Source organism: Anarhichas minor, unplaced genomic scaffold (genome assembly GCF_050575085.1).
Source record: "Anarhichas minor isolate MPS153535 unplaced genomic scaffold, ASM5057508v1 ptg000136l, whole genome shotgun sequence".
NCBI classification, from domain to species: Eukaryota; Metazoa; Chordata; class Actinopteri; order Perciformes; family Anarhichadidae; genus Anarhichas; species Anarhichas minor.
In genome coordinates, this window is record NW_027466582.1 from 1,136,858 (window position 1) to 1,157,424 (window position 20,567).

The 20,567-nt window shown below is 41.9% G+C and overlaps 2 protein-coding genes and 1 pseudogene across 2 annotated transcripts; 1 reads left to right on the top strand and 2 right to left on the bottom strand.

Moving 5' to 3' along the window:
- Positions 1–7,801: 7,801 nt before the first annotated feature.
- Positions 7,802–11,405, top strand: LOC142941863 (uncharacterized). Its single transcript, XM_076083984.1, has 6 exons — positions 7,802–7,805; positions 7,853–8,131; positions 8,243–8,362; positions 9,466–9,491; positions 10,128–10,199; positions 10,600–11,405. The coding sequence occupies exons 1-6, from the start codon at positions 7,802–7,804 to the stop codon at positions 10,702–10,704; spliced, it is 606 nt and encodes a 201-aa protein (XP_075940099.1). The 3' UTR covers positions 10,705–11,405.
- Positions 11,406–12,432: 1,027 nt separating this feature from the next.
- LOC142941714 (cytochrome P450 2K1-like) lies at positions 12,433–15,670 on the bottom strand (annotated as a pseudogene).
- Positions 15,671–19,438: 3,768 nt separating this feature from the next.
- LOC142941864 (cytochrome P450 2K1-like) lies at positions 19,439–20,504 on the bottom strand. Its single transcript, XM_076083985.1, has 4 exons — positions 20,303–20,504; positions 20,026–20,210; positions 19,711–19,852; positions 19,439–19,626 (listed from the first exon to the last, which is right to left on the bottom strand). Exons 1-4 carry the CDS (start codon positions 20,502–20,504, stop codon positions 19,439–19,441), a joined length of 717 nt encoding a protein of 238 aa, XP_075940100.1.
- Between the last annotated feature and the right edge of the window lie 63 nt (positions 20,505–20,567).

The following is a 20,567-nucleotide window of genomic DNA, read 5'->3' on the forward strand; positions in this document are numbered from 1 at the left end:
AATGCTCATGTCTGCACATTAAATATGGATATAAGAGCCAGAAGAAGGTTAGCTTAGCATAGCATAAAGACTGGAAACAGGTGAAAACAGCTGAACTGTCCAACTTTATTGGCCTACCAGCGTCTTTATCTTCTTTTATTTGATCCTTTAATACATTGTGGTTGCACACCGCACTATTTCCTGTGATGGGGAAGTGGCTTTCTGGAGTGTTTTCGTCACGGCGAGGTTGCCAGGCGACCACCAGTATTACTGTAAACAACAAAACTTTTTCTTGTGTCGTAAAAAAAAAAAAAAAAAAGTTATTATGAAATATTTACTGTATTCAAATAATTGAATGTGTAAATTGTCAGTAATAAAAAAACAAATGTACCTTTCTTTCCAGCATTGATCAGTGGACAGATAATCTACAAGAGACCCGGAGAAGATGCCGTCCTGCCCTGTGCCATTGCATCCTCCTCTGACCCAACCTGCCCCCTCGTTTCATGGCTTTACAGCAGAGAGCCGTCTCAGGGTCCCTCTCGGGTTGAGATTGGAGATGTCTCAGTCCCAGCCGCCAGGCTGAGTGTGGACACGACGTGCTCTCTGGTCATTAGGAGCGTCACCGCTGAGGATGCTGGTCTCTACACCTGTCGGCAGGAGGGAAGAGTTAGTGAGAACGTGTACCTCAATGTTCTTGCAAGTGAGTCCATGAAAAGCCGTTCATAGTATTACTTTGTTTAACAACGTATCCACTTATGATTCTGTTCTTGTCTCTTCTGAGCCAATGCTGTCAAAAAGGGAAGTCGTGACGTTCAGCCTTCAACTACTAACTCCTAACAGACGGAGGCAGACAGAGACACTAGACATGAGCTTATGAATGTAAAGACACAACACAATGTGTTTGTGTTTGACACCTGGCAAGGGTTAAAATAAATATAATCCTAATCTGAACTTCATTCTCTCTCTCTGTCTGGACAGCCAGCTGGAGATCAGCATTTACAAATGTGAACCTCATTTATTGCTCAACAACTCTCAATAGATAAGCTCCCTCTTTGTGAATTCATAACCAAAAACCCATGAACACCAGTGACTTTAAGACAAGGAAACCAGATAGGACTTACTCCTGCAGCTCAGCTCAACTCAGTCAAACATTTATCACCGAAGACGAACAGAAACTTGTAGTCTTGTAGTAAAGTCGCTAACATTCTTTCATTTCCTCCCAGTCTCTCCATCCCCACCAGACGCTGATCCAAAGAGGGACGGCGAAGTCACATTAGAGTGCACTCTGTGGAGACACAGCAGCCTCCGTCCCTGTCGACGGGACGGCCTCAACTGGCTGGATGAGACGCGGACCCTGCTGCGACGTAGAGGCCCCGGCTACCATTTCCCAGGACAGAGAAAATGCGTCTCTACTCTGACTGTGAAGCGTCAGAGCGACCACAACAGGAGATACACCTGCCAGTTCGTTGATGACAGACGTGTGGTGATAGAGGCTGAGTACACACCTGACTTCACAGGTGGGACAACATCTGATCCGGGTAAGATAACATGCAGCCAAAGGTTTGCCTCTTGGTTTCTCAGATGTTGGAGCTTTTGTTCTGCAGGATATTTAATGTTGTTCTTTTTTATTAACTGACTTGTGTTGAACATAGACACAGATCCACAGGTTGGTCTCCTCTGAGCTACATCATGTTGTAAACCTGTTTTCTGATTTAAATCTTGTGTGAACTGTGTGTTGTAGAGACATGAATGATAATAACTGTCCCCATGCAGGTGATCTCATGTGTAATGTGTCGTTTCTTACAGGATATCTGTTCTTTTCTTTCCAGCGGTTATCAGTGGAGCGACCGTCTCTCTCTTCTTCAGGAGTGGACAAGATGCCATTCTGCCTTGTGTCAACGCATCGCCGGCTGACACAACATGCTCCTTAGTTTCATGGATTTACAGCATGAATCATAATCATTATTTCCCTTTAGTTGAGAATGGAAATGTAGCGAGTAGCTTAGCCCGATCGTCCAGGCAGAGTGTGGACACAAAGTGCTCTTTGGTCATTCAGAACATCACAGCTGAGGATGTTGGTTTCTACACCTGTCGTCAGGGGACGGACGTTGATCTGGATGAACACATATTACTAAACGTTCTGACAAGTGAGTGTCATTTCCATGAAAAGTCATTTCAAAAGGCGACATGTGCACGGCCCCTAACTACCTTGTTTCCTCTCAGTCTCTCCATCTGAAGCAGACGCTGATCCACAGAGGGAGGGTGAGGTGACCTTACAGTGCACTCTGTGGAGATACAACGACCTCTTTCACTGTCCTCAGGACAGCGTCCGCTGGGTGGATGAGACGGGAGCTAAGCTGCTCGACGAAGGCGTCGGCGACAGTTTCCTCAGACAGACGAACTGTGTCTCTGTTGTGACTGTGAAGCGTCAGAGCGACCGCAACAGGAGATACACCTGCCAGTTCACTGATGACAGCCGTGTGGCGATAGAGGCTGAATACACACCTGACTTCACAGGTGGGACAACATCTGATCCGGGTAAGATAACATGCAGCCCACCAGATACAAAGCTTTGCCTCTTGGTTTCTCAGCTGTTGGAGCTTTTGTTCTGCAGGATATTTAATGTTCTTTTTCATTGTGTTGAACAGACTCCACAGGTTGGTCTCCTCTGAGCTACGTCATGTGTGCTCTACGTATTGGAGGACTGATTCTAATGATTGTAATCACCGTCGTCGTCATCAGAAACAGACGTGAGGACATTCAGATCATAGTTTGGTAGAGCTGGTTAATATAAATCACACGTTTAGGATTTCTAATGACTTTTTTTTTCATTCATTTTTCTTCCAGGGAACAAAAAAACACTTGATGACGACAAAGTGAGTAAAAATGTAAAGAATAAGTAACTTTTCTCATTCGTGTCTGAAGCTACGTCTGTGACCACAGAGGCTGCAGTCGCTCTGCTTCTTTCCCTTCAAACTATTTCTTCCACAATCTCACGTGTCGTGTTGTGTTTCAGGTCAATAACGACGACGACGGCGTCCAGTATGAAAACGTAGAAGCACCTCGTGCTGCTGCTCGACTGCCCTGATCAACAGCTGCAGCTCAACAGAAAGTCAAATAGCATCAAGCTTTCTACACCTGTGACCGAGCTTTGAGTTAAAACGATGTATTTAGGATACATTACTCTCGCTTCTTACGCCTTCAGTGATGGAAAGAATTTCTGTCCAACAGTTTTCTGTGTGGCTTCATATCGTTCACATCTGTCGTATTGACGGACATCCAGAGAAATGTCATAAACTTTGCAGTTCTGCAGATCTTTTTAGCCTCATTTAGCGAACAGGTTTTTTGGCACATGTACTCTGTGCTTCAGCCTCGACGCTCTCAACCCTTGTTTCCTCTGCTTTAAAGCTGCTGGGCAGCAAACAGAGTACGCAGTTAGCTGGTGAACACAGCGGAGCGTTTAGCAGCTTTAGGGAGATATTCCCCTTGAGGAGCTGGTGGAGACCAGAAGTAGAGCTAACAGAGTGAGAATGTTGCACTGATCAGGTGGAAACAACGTGAATGGGACGCTGGTCTGCTGGATGTGTGAATACAGAAGGCCACTACTTCCTTTGCTTTATCCGCTGTACAAAATCAAATGTATTTTAATATGTCAATGTGTTTTTCGATCTTAAATTAGTGACATCAATTGAGCTCCAAAGGATTTTGAATTATTGTACTGCTGTCGTTCTCTATTTGATCTCTGTTGAACTAAACACTTTCTTTTACTTCTTTTTTCTCAAATAAATGTGCTGATACCTGATATCAGTCCTATTAACCATCGTAATATGTTCAGCCTGAGTTTGTTAGTGAAGCAGCTCTGTGTCCCCAGTGATTGGTCACTTCTTTCAAAGAACATTGTTATGAAAAAGTTACTCAACAATATCTCCGCCCTCCAGCAGAAACCTCAGCTGTGGTTACTGGTGACCCTGATTCTAAGTATCCAGAGGACATGTTTTTATCGCCCACGACAGACACATACATGCATATAACTGTCTCTATATCTTCTCCGACGTCAGATTTTGTGTTGTGATATACATTCAATTAAAGACAACTGACTCACCAGGCTTGAAGACTTCCTACACTTTCAAAGCACATAAAAGGCCTGCGTGTAACCTCATGGCAGTCTTTTGTCAGAAAGGCTGATGTAAAGTCTCATGTGTCATGTAGCAACACCACATGCGTCTCTGTTACACTTAACATTAAATGACACGATATACTCGTGTACATGAAGAAACAACCTCAGCGGGGCTGCAGCAGTGACAGATGGGACGCCACACGAGGTAAAGTTATCTTCCTCCTGCTATCATGACTGGAACAATTATATATTTAAAATATCTTTATAATAAAATTGCAAGTGTATAAAAGAAAAAAAAATACGAATTTGAAAAAGGGGTAATTTTGCACCTTCCAGGACTTAATCCAAACACACTCATGAAACTGTAAGTCATACTCACTTCAACAAATCTTTATCATTTACATTAAATACGGAGAGCAGCTCCATCCTCAAGTTCAAGTGTATTTTAATAATATAAGGGCTTCAAACACCATCAAAAGTGGCTTTAGGTGTCACAGCTCTGCCACTTCTATCTTGTTTTTTCCACCTTTCACTCACCTAATCAGTTCATTCAGTGCACCTGCCAGTCACACTCACCTCATCAGCTCATTACTCTCACCTGCTCACTCTGCCTCCTCCACTATTTAAACCCCTGCCTCACACACACTCACTGCCAGATCATTGTTTGTGTTCCTACCTACCCGCCCGTTTTGCTCGTCCTGTTCCCAGTTTCCCAGTCTGCCTCGTCCTGCCGGATCTCCTCTCTTGTCTTGTCCTTGGATTCCCTGTTTGCGTTTGGTTATTCATTAAAACCCTTTTTTCACTACACCTGACTGTCTGCGCTTGAGTCCTCATCATGCCCCGTGACATTAGGGCCCTGAAAACACAGTTACTCAGTCAGCGTCTTCTATCAACGACAGGATCGTTCATGGACACACTAGTAGTTTCTGCCAAAGTTCAAATAGTTTTTGGTTGTTTCACAGAAGAGACGTACGTCAGTTGTTTTATTTGAAAAGGAGACGTCACAAATTTGCGTGCACTAATCAGACTTTTAGATATTTAAATCAGAATCTGACATAATATCAATGACGTAAATAATGTTTTTTGTCTTTGATGGTTTTGATACAAAAAGTGATTTTATGCACGCAGCCCAGAACTTATAATATCAGCACGTGTGTCCTTTGACCCCATCCATGTGATGTAGCCAGTGGGGTCAAGTGAGGGTGGGAACAGGAAACTGAGCGTGTATGAAATGTAACGTTTTCAGGCGAAAAGTCAAAGAATCCGAGCACCAAACGAGAGGAAAACGGAGAAAACAAAAAACAAAGAAGGCTTAAAATAGTTACAACACCGAGCGCGCTGGTGCAGCTAGCGCACAGGGCTGCTTCGGCTAACACAGCGTGGGAGACGGACACTGCAGAGCGCCACCAGAGGGACGAGGAAGAGGAAGAGGCCGAAGAATCAGACTCAAGATAAACTACAGAAACACTTTGGAAAGTGTGTTACTGCAGCCGGAGGCGCCTACAGTCGGACTGAGGAGCAAAGCAGCAGGAGAGTGGCCCCAGAGGGCATTACTCATATGCACTGAGGCTGTGCGGTGCTACTTCTATATTAATGGAGCTACTGCAAATGTGCACTTAGGCTTTACTGTGCTGTCGTCATTGATGAAGATACTGTAATATGCATTGTGGCTGCACTGCTGTTTCCATATTCTAATGAAGTTGTGGTAATATGTACTGTGTCTGTTCAGTGTTCTTGTATATTCAAATGAATCTACTGTCATATATGAATTGTGGCTGTGCAGTGCTTATGAATAATGTGTTGATGAAGCTACTGTAATACTGTTTTGTCCAGTATTTTGGTTTTACCTGCAAAACTAGTGACATTTCCATCATCCTAGTAATTTGGGTTTCCTGCTACTCAGGAAATGATAGCATGCTAACACGCTAACCTAAGATGAGTTAGCATTTAGCTTAGCACCACGTTGTCACAGAGCTGCCAGCATCGACTGCAGACTCGTAGTCTTGTTATTCTGTGTTTGGTGTGGTACCTAACATGCCATTTCCTCTTTTGATTACACCACGGAAATGACTAAATAGATGATGACATCATTTCCATCACACCATGAGCAACATAGATCTCAGATATAAAAGTTTCTTTAGTTTCAGTGGAAAAATTGATCACATGTTTAACATCTTAGGTCAGGAGTTGAACTGGTGGAACGGAGGCAGGGCTTTGTTTGTTGGAGCTCTCTACAGTCACTGAATGATTTAACCGGTAATATTGTTCACTGAGGGCACAGACGTGTAATATTCCTATAATATCTCTGTCTTGACTTTGATCTTTGGCTGAATAAAAGTCACAAAAAGCAACCACCGTCCAGCTAGAAAAAAGGATTACGTTTTCATCATCCTAACATTTGGAGATACAAGTTCACACCTGAGAAGATGTTACAACCTACAAATGGAGATATGAAGATATAAACTGCTATGTGTATATTTTAAACTTTCTATCCGTTCAATGTGAGTCATTCTGCTGAAGACGTTTATCAAAGCAAGGGAGTGAAATGCTCTTAACATGTAATTCTTTATAAGATTGAAACTGTCGTTTGTGAAACTCAAGTTGCTTTTAATCGTAGCTGTCGTGTGCATTCTGTTGAAGGCACATAGAAGAAGTGACGTAACTCTTAACTCTCTGGGACTCGTGAGAGGCGAGCTGGTAGGGGAAGCTGTTTCTGTTGTAGAGCAGAGAAGAAGAAGGAAACAGCGTCCGTCTGCTGACAGAGAATGGACACCAAAGGTCTACTGCTATTCATCCTTACTTTTGTGCTTCAGCTTCAAGGTAAACCTGTTTCCTTATTTAAATGTTTTTCATAATTTTACCGAAATGTGAGAATTTCATTATATTAAAATAAAGGCTAGTGTAAACACTTGCTACCAGGAACAAGCCAATATCTGGAGGCCATTTTGAATCAAAATGGCCTTACAGCTCTTATCAAAGCTTATCAAAATTTTTTATAAGAGCTGTAAAAATGAGACAATAGCAATTTACGAGTCTGTTATTTTTAGATGAAATGTGTATTAAACGTCACATGTATATGCAGATGTGAAGGAGATAAAAGCTGACAAGTGTAATGATCTGTTCTGTGTTACTTTATAACTTCAAGAAGTTAGTACAGCGTACAGAATAATACAAGTGCACACGAAACAAAGACAACATCAGATGTGAAGATTTGATTTGATCCGAGTGAACCTTTGTCTATTCATAATGTGTGTTGTAGAGACATGAATGATAATAACTGTCCCCATGCAGGTGATCTCATGTGTAATGTGTCGTTTCTTACAGGATATCTGTTCTTTTCTTTCCAGCGGTTATCAGTGGAGCGACCGTCTCTCTCTTCTTCAGGAGTGGACAAGATGCCATTCTGCCTTGTGTCAACGCATCGCCGGCTGACACAACATGCTCCTTAGTTTCATGGATTTACAGCATGAATCAATATCATGAATACCCTTTAGTTGAGAATGGAAATGTAGCGAGTAGCTTAGCCCGATCGTCCAGGCTGAGTGTGGACACAAAGTGCTCTTTGTTCATTCAGAACATCACAGCTGAGGATGTTGGTTTCTACACCTGTCGTCAGGAGAGAGACGTTGATCTGGATGAACACATATTACTAAACGTTCTGACAAGTGAGTGTCATTTCCATGAAAAGTCATTTCAAAAGGCGACATGTGCACGGCCCCTAACTACCTTGTTTCCTCTCAGTCTCTCCATCTGAAGCAGACGCTGATCCACAGAGGGAGGGTGAGGTGACCTTACAGTGCACTCTGTGGAGATACAACGACTTCTTTCACTGTCCTCAGGACAGCGTCCGCTGGGTGGATGAGACGGGAGCTAAGCTGCTCGACGAAGGCGTCGGCGACAGTTTCCTCAGACAGACGAACTGTGTCTCTGTTGTGACTGTGAAGCGTCAGAGCGACCGCAACAGGAGATACACCTGCCAGTTCACTGATGACAGCCGTGTGGCGATAGAGGCTGAATACACACCTGACTTCACAGGTATCTGATCAGTTACGCATCACGTCAGATGAGGTATTTTAAGAGGAAGGCTCACACATCTTCAAACAAGGGAGTTGCATATGTTGCGATGAATTACATTTCTGACCACAGATGACGCTGTCGATCACACCTTCATCATCGTCATCGTTGCCGTGGTCGGGGCGGTGGTCGTCCTGGTCGTCATGGCTGCAGCTCTCATCAAATACAGGAAGAGAGGCGAAGTGACAGAGGGTCAGTAAAACAGAGCAACTGCAGCATCATGTCATACACATGATATGATATGATATGATATGATGTGCTGTCACATTGAGCCCGCTATAGATACATGTAAGGATATTCATCTTCAGCAGTGCACGGTCATGTCTTATGATATGTGATACGAGTCGTTCCACTTAATTATATGGAATTCCCAAAAATGTGTTTAGTGAAAATAAATAGATATCATAGTCCTACTAGTCCATTATTCTTACATCAGGACACTGTGTTTGAAAGAACAGAATTAAGAGAGAATTGTCCGTGCATTAAGCATACTGTAAGTACTGTTACTACTGTGAAGTATATCTTGCAGTATTTATATAGAACATAAAGTAAAACTGTGTAACACTGGAGCTGTGCTCGAGGTGACCCAATTTCAATGGACTTCTGCCAGCCAATCAAAAACAAGTATTTTACATGGCCTTGGGATTCAGGGATCATTTATTCTCATTATGCAACACAGGGACGCACGACGAAATGCAGTCGTAGCCAGGCGGCAACCCTACACAGTGATTGACAGGTCTCTACCAGAGACGTCGTATACGCGTCTCCACGTCACTCCTCCTCAGTCCAGATATGGTCACTTCTGTTCATCGGTTGCAAAAAGTCAAGGTGGCGACGGCCAAATCTCCAAACTCGGAGCTTCATAACAAACCAATGGGTGACGTCACTCCTTATATACAGCCTATGGTTGTAGCCCATTTGCAACACAAGACAAATATGAAAACAAAATTCTGTTAAATTTGCATCATAAGGAATGTAAACAGCAGCAACAAAAACACTCCTCTGGGCAGATGTTACGGTCGACATCTTCATATTAAAAATCCGAGGTGAGGAAAACATTGTCCATCAGCTTTTGAGTGTTTGAGCACCAAGCATCATGCCGTGAGCACAGAGCCCACCTCCTCTCGGCCCGGCGGCGCTCTGCGCTCTGCAGCGATGGAGCAAAGTCTCTGTAGACACGCCGCTGTTCAGAGAGCATCTCAACGGCATCAGCTGGAACGATATCATGAATTGTATCATATAGAAAATGATGATATTTGAAGACTTATCTTTGGAAATTTTATCTTTTGTTCCAGATGTTCAGAAACCGAGCCAACACCCCGTGAGTAACGTGTGTTTTAATGTGATACAGTCACAAGAGAAATACCAATTAAGCTATATTCCAAAATGATTTAAATGCTTTATTTAAAAAATGCACTTGTATGTAGCCTATACAAACGAGTATGTTGGTAGCATTTCCCTTTCCTCACTCTTAAGATATTACAAGAGGCCTCAGGTCGGTAAAGGTTCAGTAGTCGTGATGATGCATGAATACTAATGTCTCTGGGTAACATTGCTCAGGTACACCGATCTATTCAGATCTATTCAGATCTATTCAGATCTATTCAGATCTATTCGTTTCATTTGAGGGAAATCTTTGCAATCAGTAAATTCACTCGGTTTTTGTCAAATTAAATCCTCATATTTGGAGTTTGGTTTGCAGACATGTTGGCCCTGATGCCAGATCGTGGCACATTACAATGATGAAAATATGTGCTCAATGCTGCCACTGGTGGCCACACGTTGTATTGCAGCAATACTGATGTAGAAGGTCTATTTCTCTCCACTTTAAAAGTTAAGTTAAGTTGCTCTCATGTGTATTTGTAGATGAGGTTTAGAAACACTATTCAATGGGATGAATACAGACCAACAGTTTGCACTTTCTACTTTACACAACCGCTGTTTTGTTTGCACTCAGGATGAGCCAGAGAGCAATCTGACCTATGTGACTGTCAGCCATGCTAACCAACAGGCCCCTCCTCACATAAAGGTGAGTGACCTGATACGCCTCTGTTCATCCAGCTGTGGCTCCCTACCTCTGTAAAGACGTAGTCTTACATTTGCTTTGCAGAGCAGATATAAAAGGTATTTACTTAACGCACAGATGTATGACTCACACTACAGTTGCAAGAGACCAATAATTGTCTCATGATTTTAGAGAGACCAACATGTTTCAGCATGATAGTGACCCCGAGCACAAAGCAGCTCCATTAGAACAAGAGAACGTTGCTGTCCTGCAGCGCCCCGACTTCAACCCCATCCAGAGTATTACTGCCGTCATTTTGTAATGAGACGTTTAACATATGGGTGTGGGAGTTGTTTTGTACTGTACATATAGATGATTCTGTAATGCCGTGAATCACGTAAAACCTCCGGTTTGTGTCATCCAGGTCAAAGAGGACGAGGTGACATATTCTACTCTCAATACTCTGGTGAAGACAGAAGCAGACGATGATCCCAGCAGCCTCTACAGCTACGTCAGCAAACCAAAGTAAATCAGAGGAAATTAAACTTTGTGTGATGACGAATTCATACATCGTGCTGTCAAGAGTGTTTTCTGTCTGTTAGGAAGTGCACTGATGGATTTGTGCTTCAGGTTTTCTGATCAAACACTGTTTCTAGTTTGTGTTGATGTTTTTTCTATTCGACTGCACACTGTTGGTTACGTTCAGTGTTCTATCACTTAGTCAGTTTAGGATTTTAAAAAGACATAAACCCGTTAACCAGAATTGGCAGCATGGTTGTTCCTTATCCAAGTTTGTATTGATATAAATATCGTCTTTGTAAGCGAGAAAACCTGTTTGTTTACTGGCAAAAAGAAAAAAGCTGCCGAGCAATACAATCTTTATTGTGTATATTATATCCAGATGTTCAGTTTTGCAACAAAAAAGAATTACACTTAATATTCAAGAATGTCTTGCTGCTGTAGCACTTTTTTGTGTGAGCATGTTGTGGCATCAAAAGGTGGGCTTCAGCATCGTATGGGGGGGGGGAACTGACTTACTGTCTTTTATGTTATTTTGCCAGTTGAGGCATTTTTATTTTGTTGTAATTTTGTTTCTTCCGCACCGCTATGATATCCAGTAAAGAGATTCAAATGGAAATCGTTCTCCATTGTGTGTGTTTAGCTTGTCAAAAGTAAAAGTGACTGACTTCCTGGTAGAGTGTAATAAAGCTGAGTCCTGGGTTTGAGTCCCCTGCCCCTTTGTGCTTTGGTGATCCGCTCTCTAATTCTCACACCTTTCCAATCTTCAGCTACACCGCCAAATAAAGTGAAAACAAGACCCCAACAAATAAACTTAAACAAAACAAAAACAGCAATGTCTGGTAAATCGTTGAAAACGTCAAGCTGACAAAAGACAAGAAGCGTATGCATCAATATGTAACTAAAAGCACATTATTTCCACGACCATCTTCTGACGACCAAGAAACACTTCATGGACTGGAAAAAACCACTGACAGGACATTCTTCTTCTTTTGAAACACATTTGTCAGAAACCTGTCGGGGCATATAAACTTAATTTGTCGTAGATGTGCAGCTTTGATGTTAAAGTAGTTAGGATGAGGTAAGCACCTCCAGGTTTAATGCTCTGTTGGGCAACTTTACACAAAGGTCAGACATCTTGAGGTCTTCTTTATTATTTTGCATCTCAAATTACATGAAAGCCGTTTTTGTAATAGTTTCAAGATGATTGTTCTCTGCAGGCGGACACATGAAGCAGCCATAAAGAGTTTCCATTGGTGTGACATGAGCGATTCTACAGCAATTCAACATACGTTTTCTGAATTACATCACTGGTGTTCCAGTACTTTTAAAGTACTTTTAAAGTACTTTTTTAAATCTTCAAGCCCTCCACCTCCTCATGTTCAGCACACAGTTCTGAGAAGGCTGACAGTATCTTGACAGTTTCAAAAAGACAGCCTTTAATTCTGTTTAGTTGATCTTTGGCTCGATTGTTGAATATTAATCTTGAATGTCAATCTGCTGTCGAGCCAAATTATTTTTATGGCTCAGCATTTTACCAATATTTTTAAATAGCAGGATGGATGTAGAGAGAACCATGTACTTTGTCTGATGAGTGACAATGTGCTCATTACATAATTGATGTCGGACATATTCAGTGCTGTTGCACTACACGGGAAATAACGCTGTACAAATTAGAATCTGCTCTCTTGATTGCAACAGAGTTGAAGTAATGAAAGTGGGCCAAGCAGGCAGCTGCTCACATGCAGGGAACAACACACAGTTTATGGGGTGAAGGGTTGCGGGTGAGGCCCATGCGTGGAGTCAGATCCAGTTCATCCTCTGAGACTCCAGGTGGAGGAGTGAAACGGAAGTTCTGCAGGAGGCTGGTGAAGAAGATGAAGAGCTCCATCCTGGCCAGACTCTCTCCGGGACAAGCTCTGCGACCTGCAAGAGAGAGAACGAATGAAAATGTTCAATTCACCTGCAAAAATACACGAATATGAAGAAGAGACAGATTCATTTACCAACCTGCAGAAAAAGGCATGAAGGCGTCTCGCTTGATGAACTTCCCATCTTTGTCCAGGAAGTGAGCAGGATGAAAGCTGTGTGGGTTCTCCCACTCACTCTCATCATGCAGGACAGATGTCAAGAGAGGAATCACTGTGGTTCCCTGTGGACAATACATGAATTGAAAAGTGTTCTATATTTTAAGCAATAGTATTCTTTTCAAACTACAAAAGCACAGAAATGAATTATTAAATTCAGAATTATTGTTTTAGTTTGTCCTCGAACATGCAGCTGTGTACGGAGGACCAAACAGGACCTGTGAGGAAAAGAAGTTAGAGGAGATAAAAAAAAACGCCAGACAGCTCCGCCTCTGCAAAATTAGGTGTCATTGGTACTGATTACAAAACAATTCAGATAATCCAGATAAAGTTTAACCCGGAATTAAAGTTAGCTTGAAAAGACATCAATACTTTAATGTTTGCCAGTCGAGACGAGGGACCAGATAAAAGATAAGAAAGCATACATCAGGCCAGGCATACGCATGGTTGTAAAGGAAGAAGTTGAACACAAATTGAGAGAAAGTTAACATGGTTGTTAACGAGTTTCACTGTGTGTGATGTTATTTTTGAAGGTTATTCCGCATTTTGTAAAATTACAATCAAAAAAGTATTTTAAAAAAGTTCTTAAATCTTTAATTTCTTCCTTGATTTTCTTGATTTATTTTATTTACATTTCAGAAAAAAGGAGATGCACTTATGACCTCTGGTGACTAGTTGAATACACTTATTGTAAGTCGCGTTGGAAGCGTCTGCTAAATGACTGTAATGTAACGAGCCATCATCTCCCTGTTAATGATTCATTTGATCCCAAACTTTGGCAAGTCAGTTTCAACATGATGTTTACTCACTGCAATTGATTACAAATCAAATAAGAAATACATTTGGATACAAATAGATGCACCTAAGAAAAGAAAATGGCACATAAATAAATAAAATATTAAAATAACGTATTTTACCAGCTTAGGTTTATATTATTATTTCATTATGTCATGATATTTATTGACAGGTTGGGTCCTGCTACGCGTTTCTTTCAGTCTGACCTTCTTGATGAAGTGACCCTGGAATGTGACGTCTTGGCTCGTTTTGTGAGGAAGTGCCATGGGGGCGATGTTGCCCAGTCTCTGTGTCTCATGGATGACGGCGTCGGTGAAGGGCAGGTTCTTCCTGTCTTCAACCTGCACTTGACGACTTCCTATCACCCTGCTCAGCTCCTCCTGGATCTGGTCTGGAAGATGAAAAAGCTTTTGTTTTTATGAAGGTTCATTTTTCGTTGATTTGTTGTATGAAAATTGTGGGGAACTTTATCTCTTTGCCTTGTATTTTTGGATTCTTGGCCATAAACAGAAGTCCCCATCTCAGTGTGGTTGCTGTTGTGTCAGTGCCAGCAGCAAAGAGATTGAGAACCGTCTGCATAAGGTTGTCATTGTGGAAATGACTGTTTGTATTCCCAGATTCCTGCAGGGAATGAATCAGTGCAGTTATTCAAACAAATATGATTCAAAACTTTGATACGTTACATTATTACGTTACAGTAGGACTGGATTTTGGAAAAAACTTCTGGTCCTTTGTCACATCTTAATAGCAATGGCCATAATAGCAATTTTGATAGGTGATGATACATCTCCCAACCTCCAGACTTTGCTTTCGGACTAGAAATGCGTCCACGAAGCCTCGGCACATCTGTGGGTTGAGGGTCTCCTTCAGACGACTGAACAGCTGTAAGTTCTGCTCCATGTTGGCAGTAGCCAACTTCACGATTTCCTGCCTGTCAGCAATTCATCTACCGATCCATGGGAACAGCTTATACAACTGTTGACAATAAAAACATATATATATAAAAACAGTATGTAATATTATTTCTTTAATTTAGGTAAGCTGTATTATTTATAGTAAATTCACAATAATAAAGCTCTAAGCTTAATAAAAATGAAATGACACCTGCATTGACGGGGAGCCCACAAGTTCAATGTTTCTGTTTGTTCGATCTACCAGGGATGTAAACTCTGGATCATCATATTATTCTGTTGCCATACACAATGGAGCAGATGATATTTGAGACTGCGTAGTTCACTGGTTGTTTTGTATCAAAAGCTTCTCCTGTAAAAAGGGGAAAAAAATCAATATCACGAGGATTGACGAAATGTTATGTCATGCTGTTGGTTGTAATAAGACATTAACCTTTATATTTCTTAAGCACTTCAATGAGGTGCTGACTTTCCTCAATGATTTTGTCCTCACAAGCCCTCTTGCCCATCCCAAAGTCTCTCAGGTTCGTCAAAGCAAAGCGCCTCATCTCTTTCCACGAATCACCATTTGACCATAAAATCCCTGAGAAAAAGTTGTTCAGCAAAATATGGTAACAAATTAGCGCATTGTGGGCAAAGGCTGTAAATATGAAAGTATTTGGGGAAAAGCTTTCTTTACCATGTCCTTTATTAAAGATATATTTGCATTGGAAGTCTGTCTCCAAACTCATCAGCATGATTAACGAGTGCCTCCTTCACCGTCTTGTATCCAGACAGGACCACCACTTTTTGGGGTCCCATATAGAAGGTGAACACTGATCCATATTTCTTGGAAAGCTAAGAACAACAGCATAATGTCATGGCATTTTCTGATATACGACACACACATGAGGAGGAAGTCAGGATGAAAGAGCTGACTAACAAGCAGAAACAACAAACCACCCTACGAGGAAGCTACTCTTACGCACTGCCGTACCTTCTGTAGTGTGTTGTAGGGTGTCTTGAGGTCAAGCTGCAGCAGGTTCCCGAGTATAGGAAGTGGTTTTGGTCCTGGAGGTTCCTTCCTCTCCCCCTGGGACCTAAAGTTGAAAGAGGAGACAAGGTAGACAAGTAGCAGGACCACCAGAGCCCCCAACAGGGAGACAGAGCTGGAGGACTGGAGGAACAGATCTAACATCCCCATGACTTTAAAAGAAAAGGTATCCTTGCCAGTGTACTGATACAATAAGTTTCCTGTCCTGCTGCCTTTGCCTCTGTGAGTGTTTGGGTAGTGAGACATGCCTCTTGTAGCTGCCAGTGAGAGAAATGGCCCAGCCTAAGGGTGGGGCTAGTATGGAAAAGTTCACGCCCCCAGTGGGTTTGATTGTTCTTTGAGTTTAAGAGTTTAAAAGCCATATATTCAGGTTGGCAAGGGACAAAGTCTGTACAGAGTTTGAAGGGACAAGCGGGTTAAAGTTTGACTGAACACGATCCAGTCTGTTTGTTTTGGATTCAGGCTCTTATCAAGACTTATTTCTTCGTGCATTGCTCATTGTTAACACTCCGATTAGCAAGTTTGGATATAAGACTGGAATTGGAGATGAGAAACAACGTTTGAGACAGGATTGTTTCACGAGTATCTGGTTTACAAGCTAAAGCAATAAAAAGCTAAATCATCATCAGACAATATCTAATGGGCTCTGAGATTGCATGTTGCTCTGCACACGGACTGTTTACCTGCATTCAACCAAAGCTTGCTAGAACTAGCTCAGCGCATTACACAGAAACATGTCCAACATCTACCTTAGAGCCCACCGGTGGGCCGTGGAGGTACTGCCAAATAGTTACTTTAGATTATTTGTCTTGGTAATTACAAAGCTAGTGAAAAATAATAACTGATAAATGGGCTCAAGAATTAACGTACATAATAAAAAACGTCAAATTAAAATGCATCATTTCAATGACTTTTGGCTGTTGGTTATGTTTGAACAGCACTATCGATGGTTCAAGGACACAGGGTGTCGTATGCTGTACAGAGTTAACCTTCTCTTCCTCAACCAGCTATGAAGGGCTCAACTTGCCAGCAAATGCAGTGGAATTCACAATTATGCCTCGCTGCATCGTATATATTTATGTTAGGCCTATATCAGTGGGTTATAATTATAACCCTGTGAAGTGTTTCAGTTTGATTGATGCTGGGACATTCTCTGTGGAGTCTGCATGTTCTCACTTTTGCCTGTACACTCCTTTCCCAAAACCCCCACCAGTCTCATGGAAGTGTTCGCGTGTTGGGCTCGAAAGGACGTCCTCTTCACAATTATGTATATTTGATTCTTACACCTAAGTGCACCTAATGACTGAGGGATAATAAAGCAATGTATACATTAATCTAGCAAAAGGTAACAAATAAAGGAGCAAAATAAATCCTGACTTTAATGCAATTCAAAAGCACCGCAAACAAAAGTGTGCAAAATGAAATTTTCTGCAACAGTTTCAACAAAAAACGATGACGCAATGGAGAGCTTTCAGCAGCAGTTACCTACAGATACTGTATGACAGAAACTAGGTCGAGGAGTTACCTCATACCTTGAGTCTGACCTCAATGAAGTGACCCTGCTCATATGTATCCTTTAACTAGAGATTGTAAACCCTGGTAAATGATAAACTGTACTGGATCAAATTTTATTTTTTTACTTTAGCTTACCTCGGATGATTTAACATCACGCCATTGGCAAAGATCATCATAAAACAAGTTTTACATGAGGTTTCAACTTTGTTCTCGGTCACCTTTCGTCCTGCATTATCTTTGATGCTCCTTTCTTAATGTAATAAGCACCTTCTTGTTTTTCCTTTTTAAAATGCTCACGGTAAAAACTGTCATTGTGTCTCAGTGGTGGGAAATGAAAGAAATTGTTGAGTGTCATCAGCATAGCAGCGGTAGGTTAACCATGCAATGTATTGTCATGGAAAGAATCTCCGTGTCCAGCATTGCATCTGGGCATCTCGTCATCCAGCAGAATTGTGATATTTCTGCTGGTTTCGTCAAACTGTGACCTCCTGCGATGAGCAGCAGGACCACCAGAGCCCCCAACAGGGAGACAGAGCTGGAGGACCGGAGGAACAGATCTAACATCCCCATGACTTTTAAAGAAAAAGTCTCCTGCACTGACAAGATATGGTTCCATCCAGAGCCTTTAGCTTTGTGACTGAGTGGGGAAACAGTTTTGAGAATAAGTACCAACCAAAAGGTGAGGAACAAACTGTCAAAACCAGGTCCTTTCAGGTCAGTGCTCTATAAAATTCTGCAGAGCAGATTTACAGTAGAAATGTATTTGTCAAGTGAGTTGTTGCATAACGTTTGTGTATTGTGTGTGTGTGTGTGTGTGTGTGTGTGTGTGTGTGTGTGTGTGTGTGTGACATATGGAAATCATGTGCGATAGGTAGAACGGCAATGGTCACAGGCCTATTTTTCACATTTCATGTTCATATTCATATCTCTTTTTTCTTGCTAAATGGTTCTCATACTCATCTCATTTACTGTCAGCTGCAGCGGCATCATATTTTTAGTGTTTTCTTGTTGGTCATGTTAACGTAGTCATCTGAACTCCAGCAGTAAGGAGTAGTAGTAGTTGCCGGAGGAATCCAGCAGAGGGAGTGAAGCGCTTTATACATAAAGGGAGAGTTCATTTTAGTCAAAGTACACATGTTCTGAGGAAACTTTATGTCCCTGCATCTTTCACTCAAGTACTCCCTCTTCAGGGTGTTTACATAGTGGTTGTAATGTTTAACCATCAGTGAGGATTCCATGTTTGGCCTCTTGCTGCTGTCTCAGTTTGTGACAAAGACAGAGAATGAGGACCCAGGCCTCCTCCTCTCCATGTACAGGGGGCACAAACTACTGAAGTCGTGGTTTTAAATGTGTTTGCTTAAGCGTATGACACATTACTAAAACAAAACAAAACATGTCAGCGGTGTGGAATTTTTACAAAGTGTGCAGTGTTTCCCACAGAATTTTGTGAGACTATGGTGGGTGGACCTTAAACCCGCGAGGGGGGTCGGGGGGCTCTCAAGAGAACGTGATTTATCTCAAAGTTTGATGCATCAATCTGGCTCACTTTGAGAGCAGAATGGAGAGGCTAGATCTATGAAGGGTTCTGTGCTCCTATGAACAGGTTTCTGTTCTTGTCCTAGCAGTGGTGGAATGTAACTAAGTACATTCAGGCTACTCAACAACTGTACCCCAGTACACGTTCAAGTCCAATCTCAGAGGTAAATATATACAATGTAAGAGCCAAATATAATCAGAATCCTACAACTTGAATTTGCTGCCCAACAATGATGTTAACAGAGAGGAATAGAGCTGAAACAAGTGGTTTTAATAACCAACGATATAGTCCATGCACACAAATTTCTCTCATTAGAAGATGAGAAGAACATAATATCATGGTTTTCTTGGTTGACATCACTTCACACTGAATGAAGTGAATATAAAGCTGCAGGGCAATTCAGTGACATTAGTTTTTCTATTAATTTTCCCGGACCTTTGCATAAGGACATCGAGGGATTTATTACATGTCCTCTACTTAATTGTATGATTTGAAATGAAAGAACTAGATCATTTGGAATCAATTGATAGTGTTTTTAATATTAACCCTAAGATAAACTTAATTTGTAGTAGATAGCGTTGCACCAGGATGATCTGTAGCTTTGATTTTGAAGCGAGAGTTGATGCCCAAAAGGTCAGATATCTTGAGGTCTTCTTTATTGAGTACATCAAAATTTCCATTTTGCATCTCAAGTTAATAAAAGACATTGTTGTAATATCTTTAAGATGATTCTTCTCTGCAGGTGTACATAGTAAGTAGCCAATGAAGAAGTTCCATTGCTGTGACGTGAGCGATTCTAGAGCAGCAATTCAACACATTTTCTTAATTACATCTCCTGGTGTTGAATTTTCAAGCCCCCCTCGTGCTCATGTTCGGGGGGCAGCACACAGTTTATGAGGTGATGGGTTGAGACCGAGGCGTAATTGTGGAGTCAGATCCAGTTCATCCTCTGAGACTCCAGGTGGAGGAGTGAAACGAAAGTTCTGCAGGAGGCTGGTGAAGAAGATGAAGAGCTCCATCCTGGCCAAACTCTCTCCGGGACAAGCTCTGCGACCTGCAAGAGAGAAGAAAGGAAAGGCTTCAGGTCATCTGCAAGTAAACTAAGACTTAACAGAAAGTTACCCCTCAGCTCACAAACCTGCAGAAAAAGGCATGAAGGCTTCTCGCTTGATGAACTTCTCATCTTTGTCCAGGAAGTGAGCAGGATGAAAGCTGTGTGGGTTCTCCCACTCACTCTCATCATGCAGGACCGATATCAAGAGAGGAATCACTGCGGTTCCCTGTAGACGATACAAACATTGGAAATAGTTTTACATGTAGGTAAAGTATTCTTATAGAAGACATTAAAATGTCTCACACCCAGAAAATACCTGCTCGATGTAACAATTCTCACATTTGTTTTAGAGCATGAAGATGAGTATAAAGTGATATTATGTGTTTTATTCAGTTGGACCTTCTTGATAAAGTGACCCTGGAAGATCACATCCTGGGTAGTTTTGTGAGGAAGGGACATTGGGGCAATGCTGACTAGTCTCTGTGTCTCATGGATGACAGCGTTGGTGAAGTGCAGGTTCTTCCTGTCCTCCGCCTGCACTTCACGACTTCCTATCACCCTGTTCAGCTCCTCCTGGACCTGGTCTGGAAGATACAAAAGCTTTTGTTTCATATAGATAATTCAATCTCATAGTGCAGCTTGGACTGTATGTCTTTCTGTGGAAGTTGTGCCTTACCTTGTATTTTTGGATACTTGGCCATGAGCAGAACTCCCCATCTTAGTGTAACTGCTGTAGTGTCAGTACCAGCACTGAACAGATTCAGAACTGATATCATGAGGTTGTCATCATGGAAGTGATTGATGGTAATCACAGATTTTTTGCTCAGTTTTTTGGGATTTTCGGGAAAACTGCTGGGCAAATCTCTTATAAAAGTCATTGCACGCGATTCCCGATCAGGCCGCACGTTTTGATATATTTTTTTGCGCAGGTGTTGGCAACG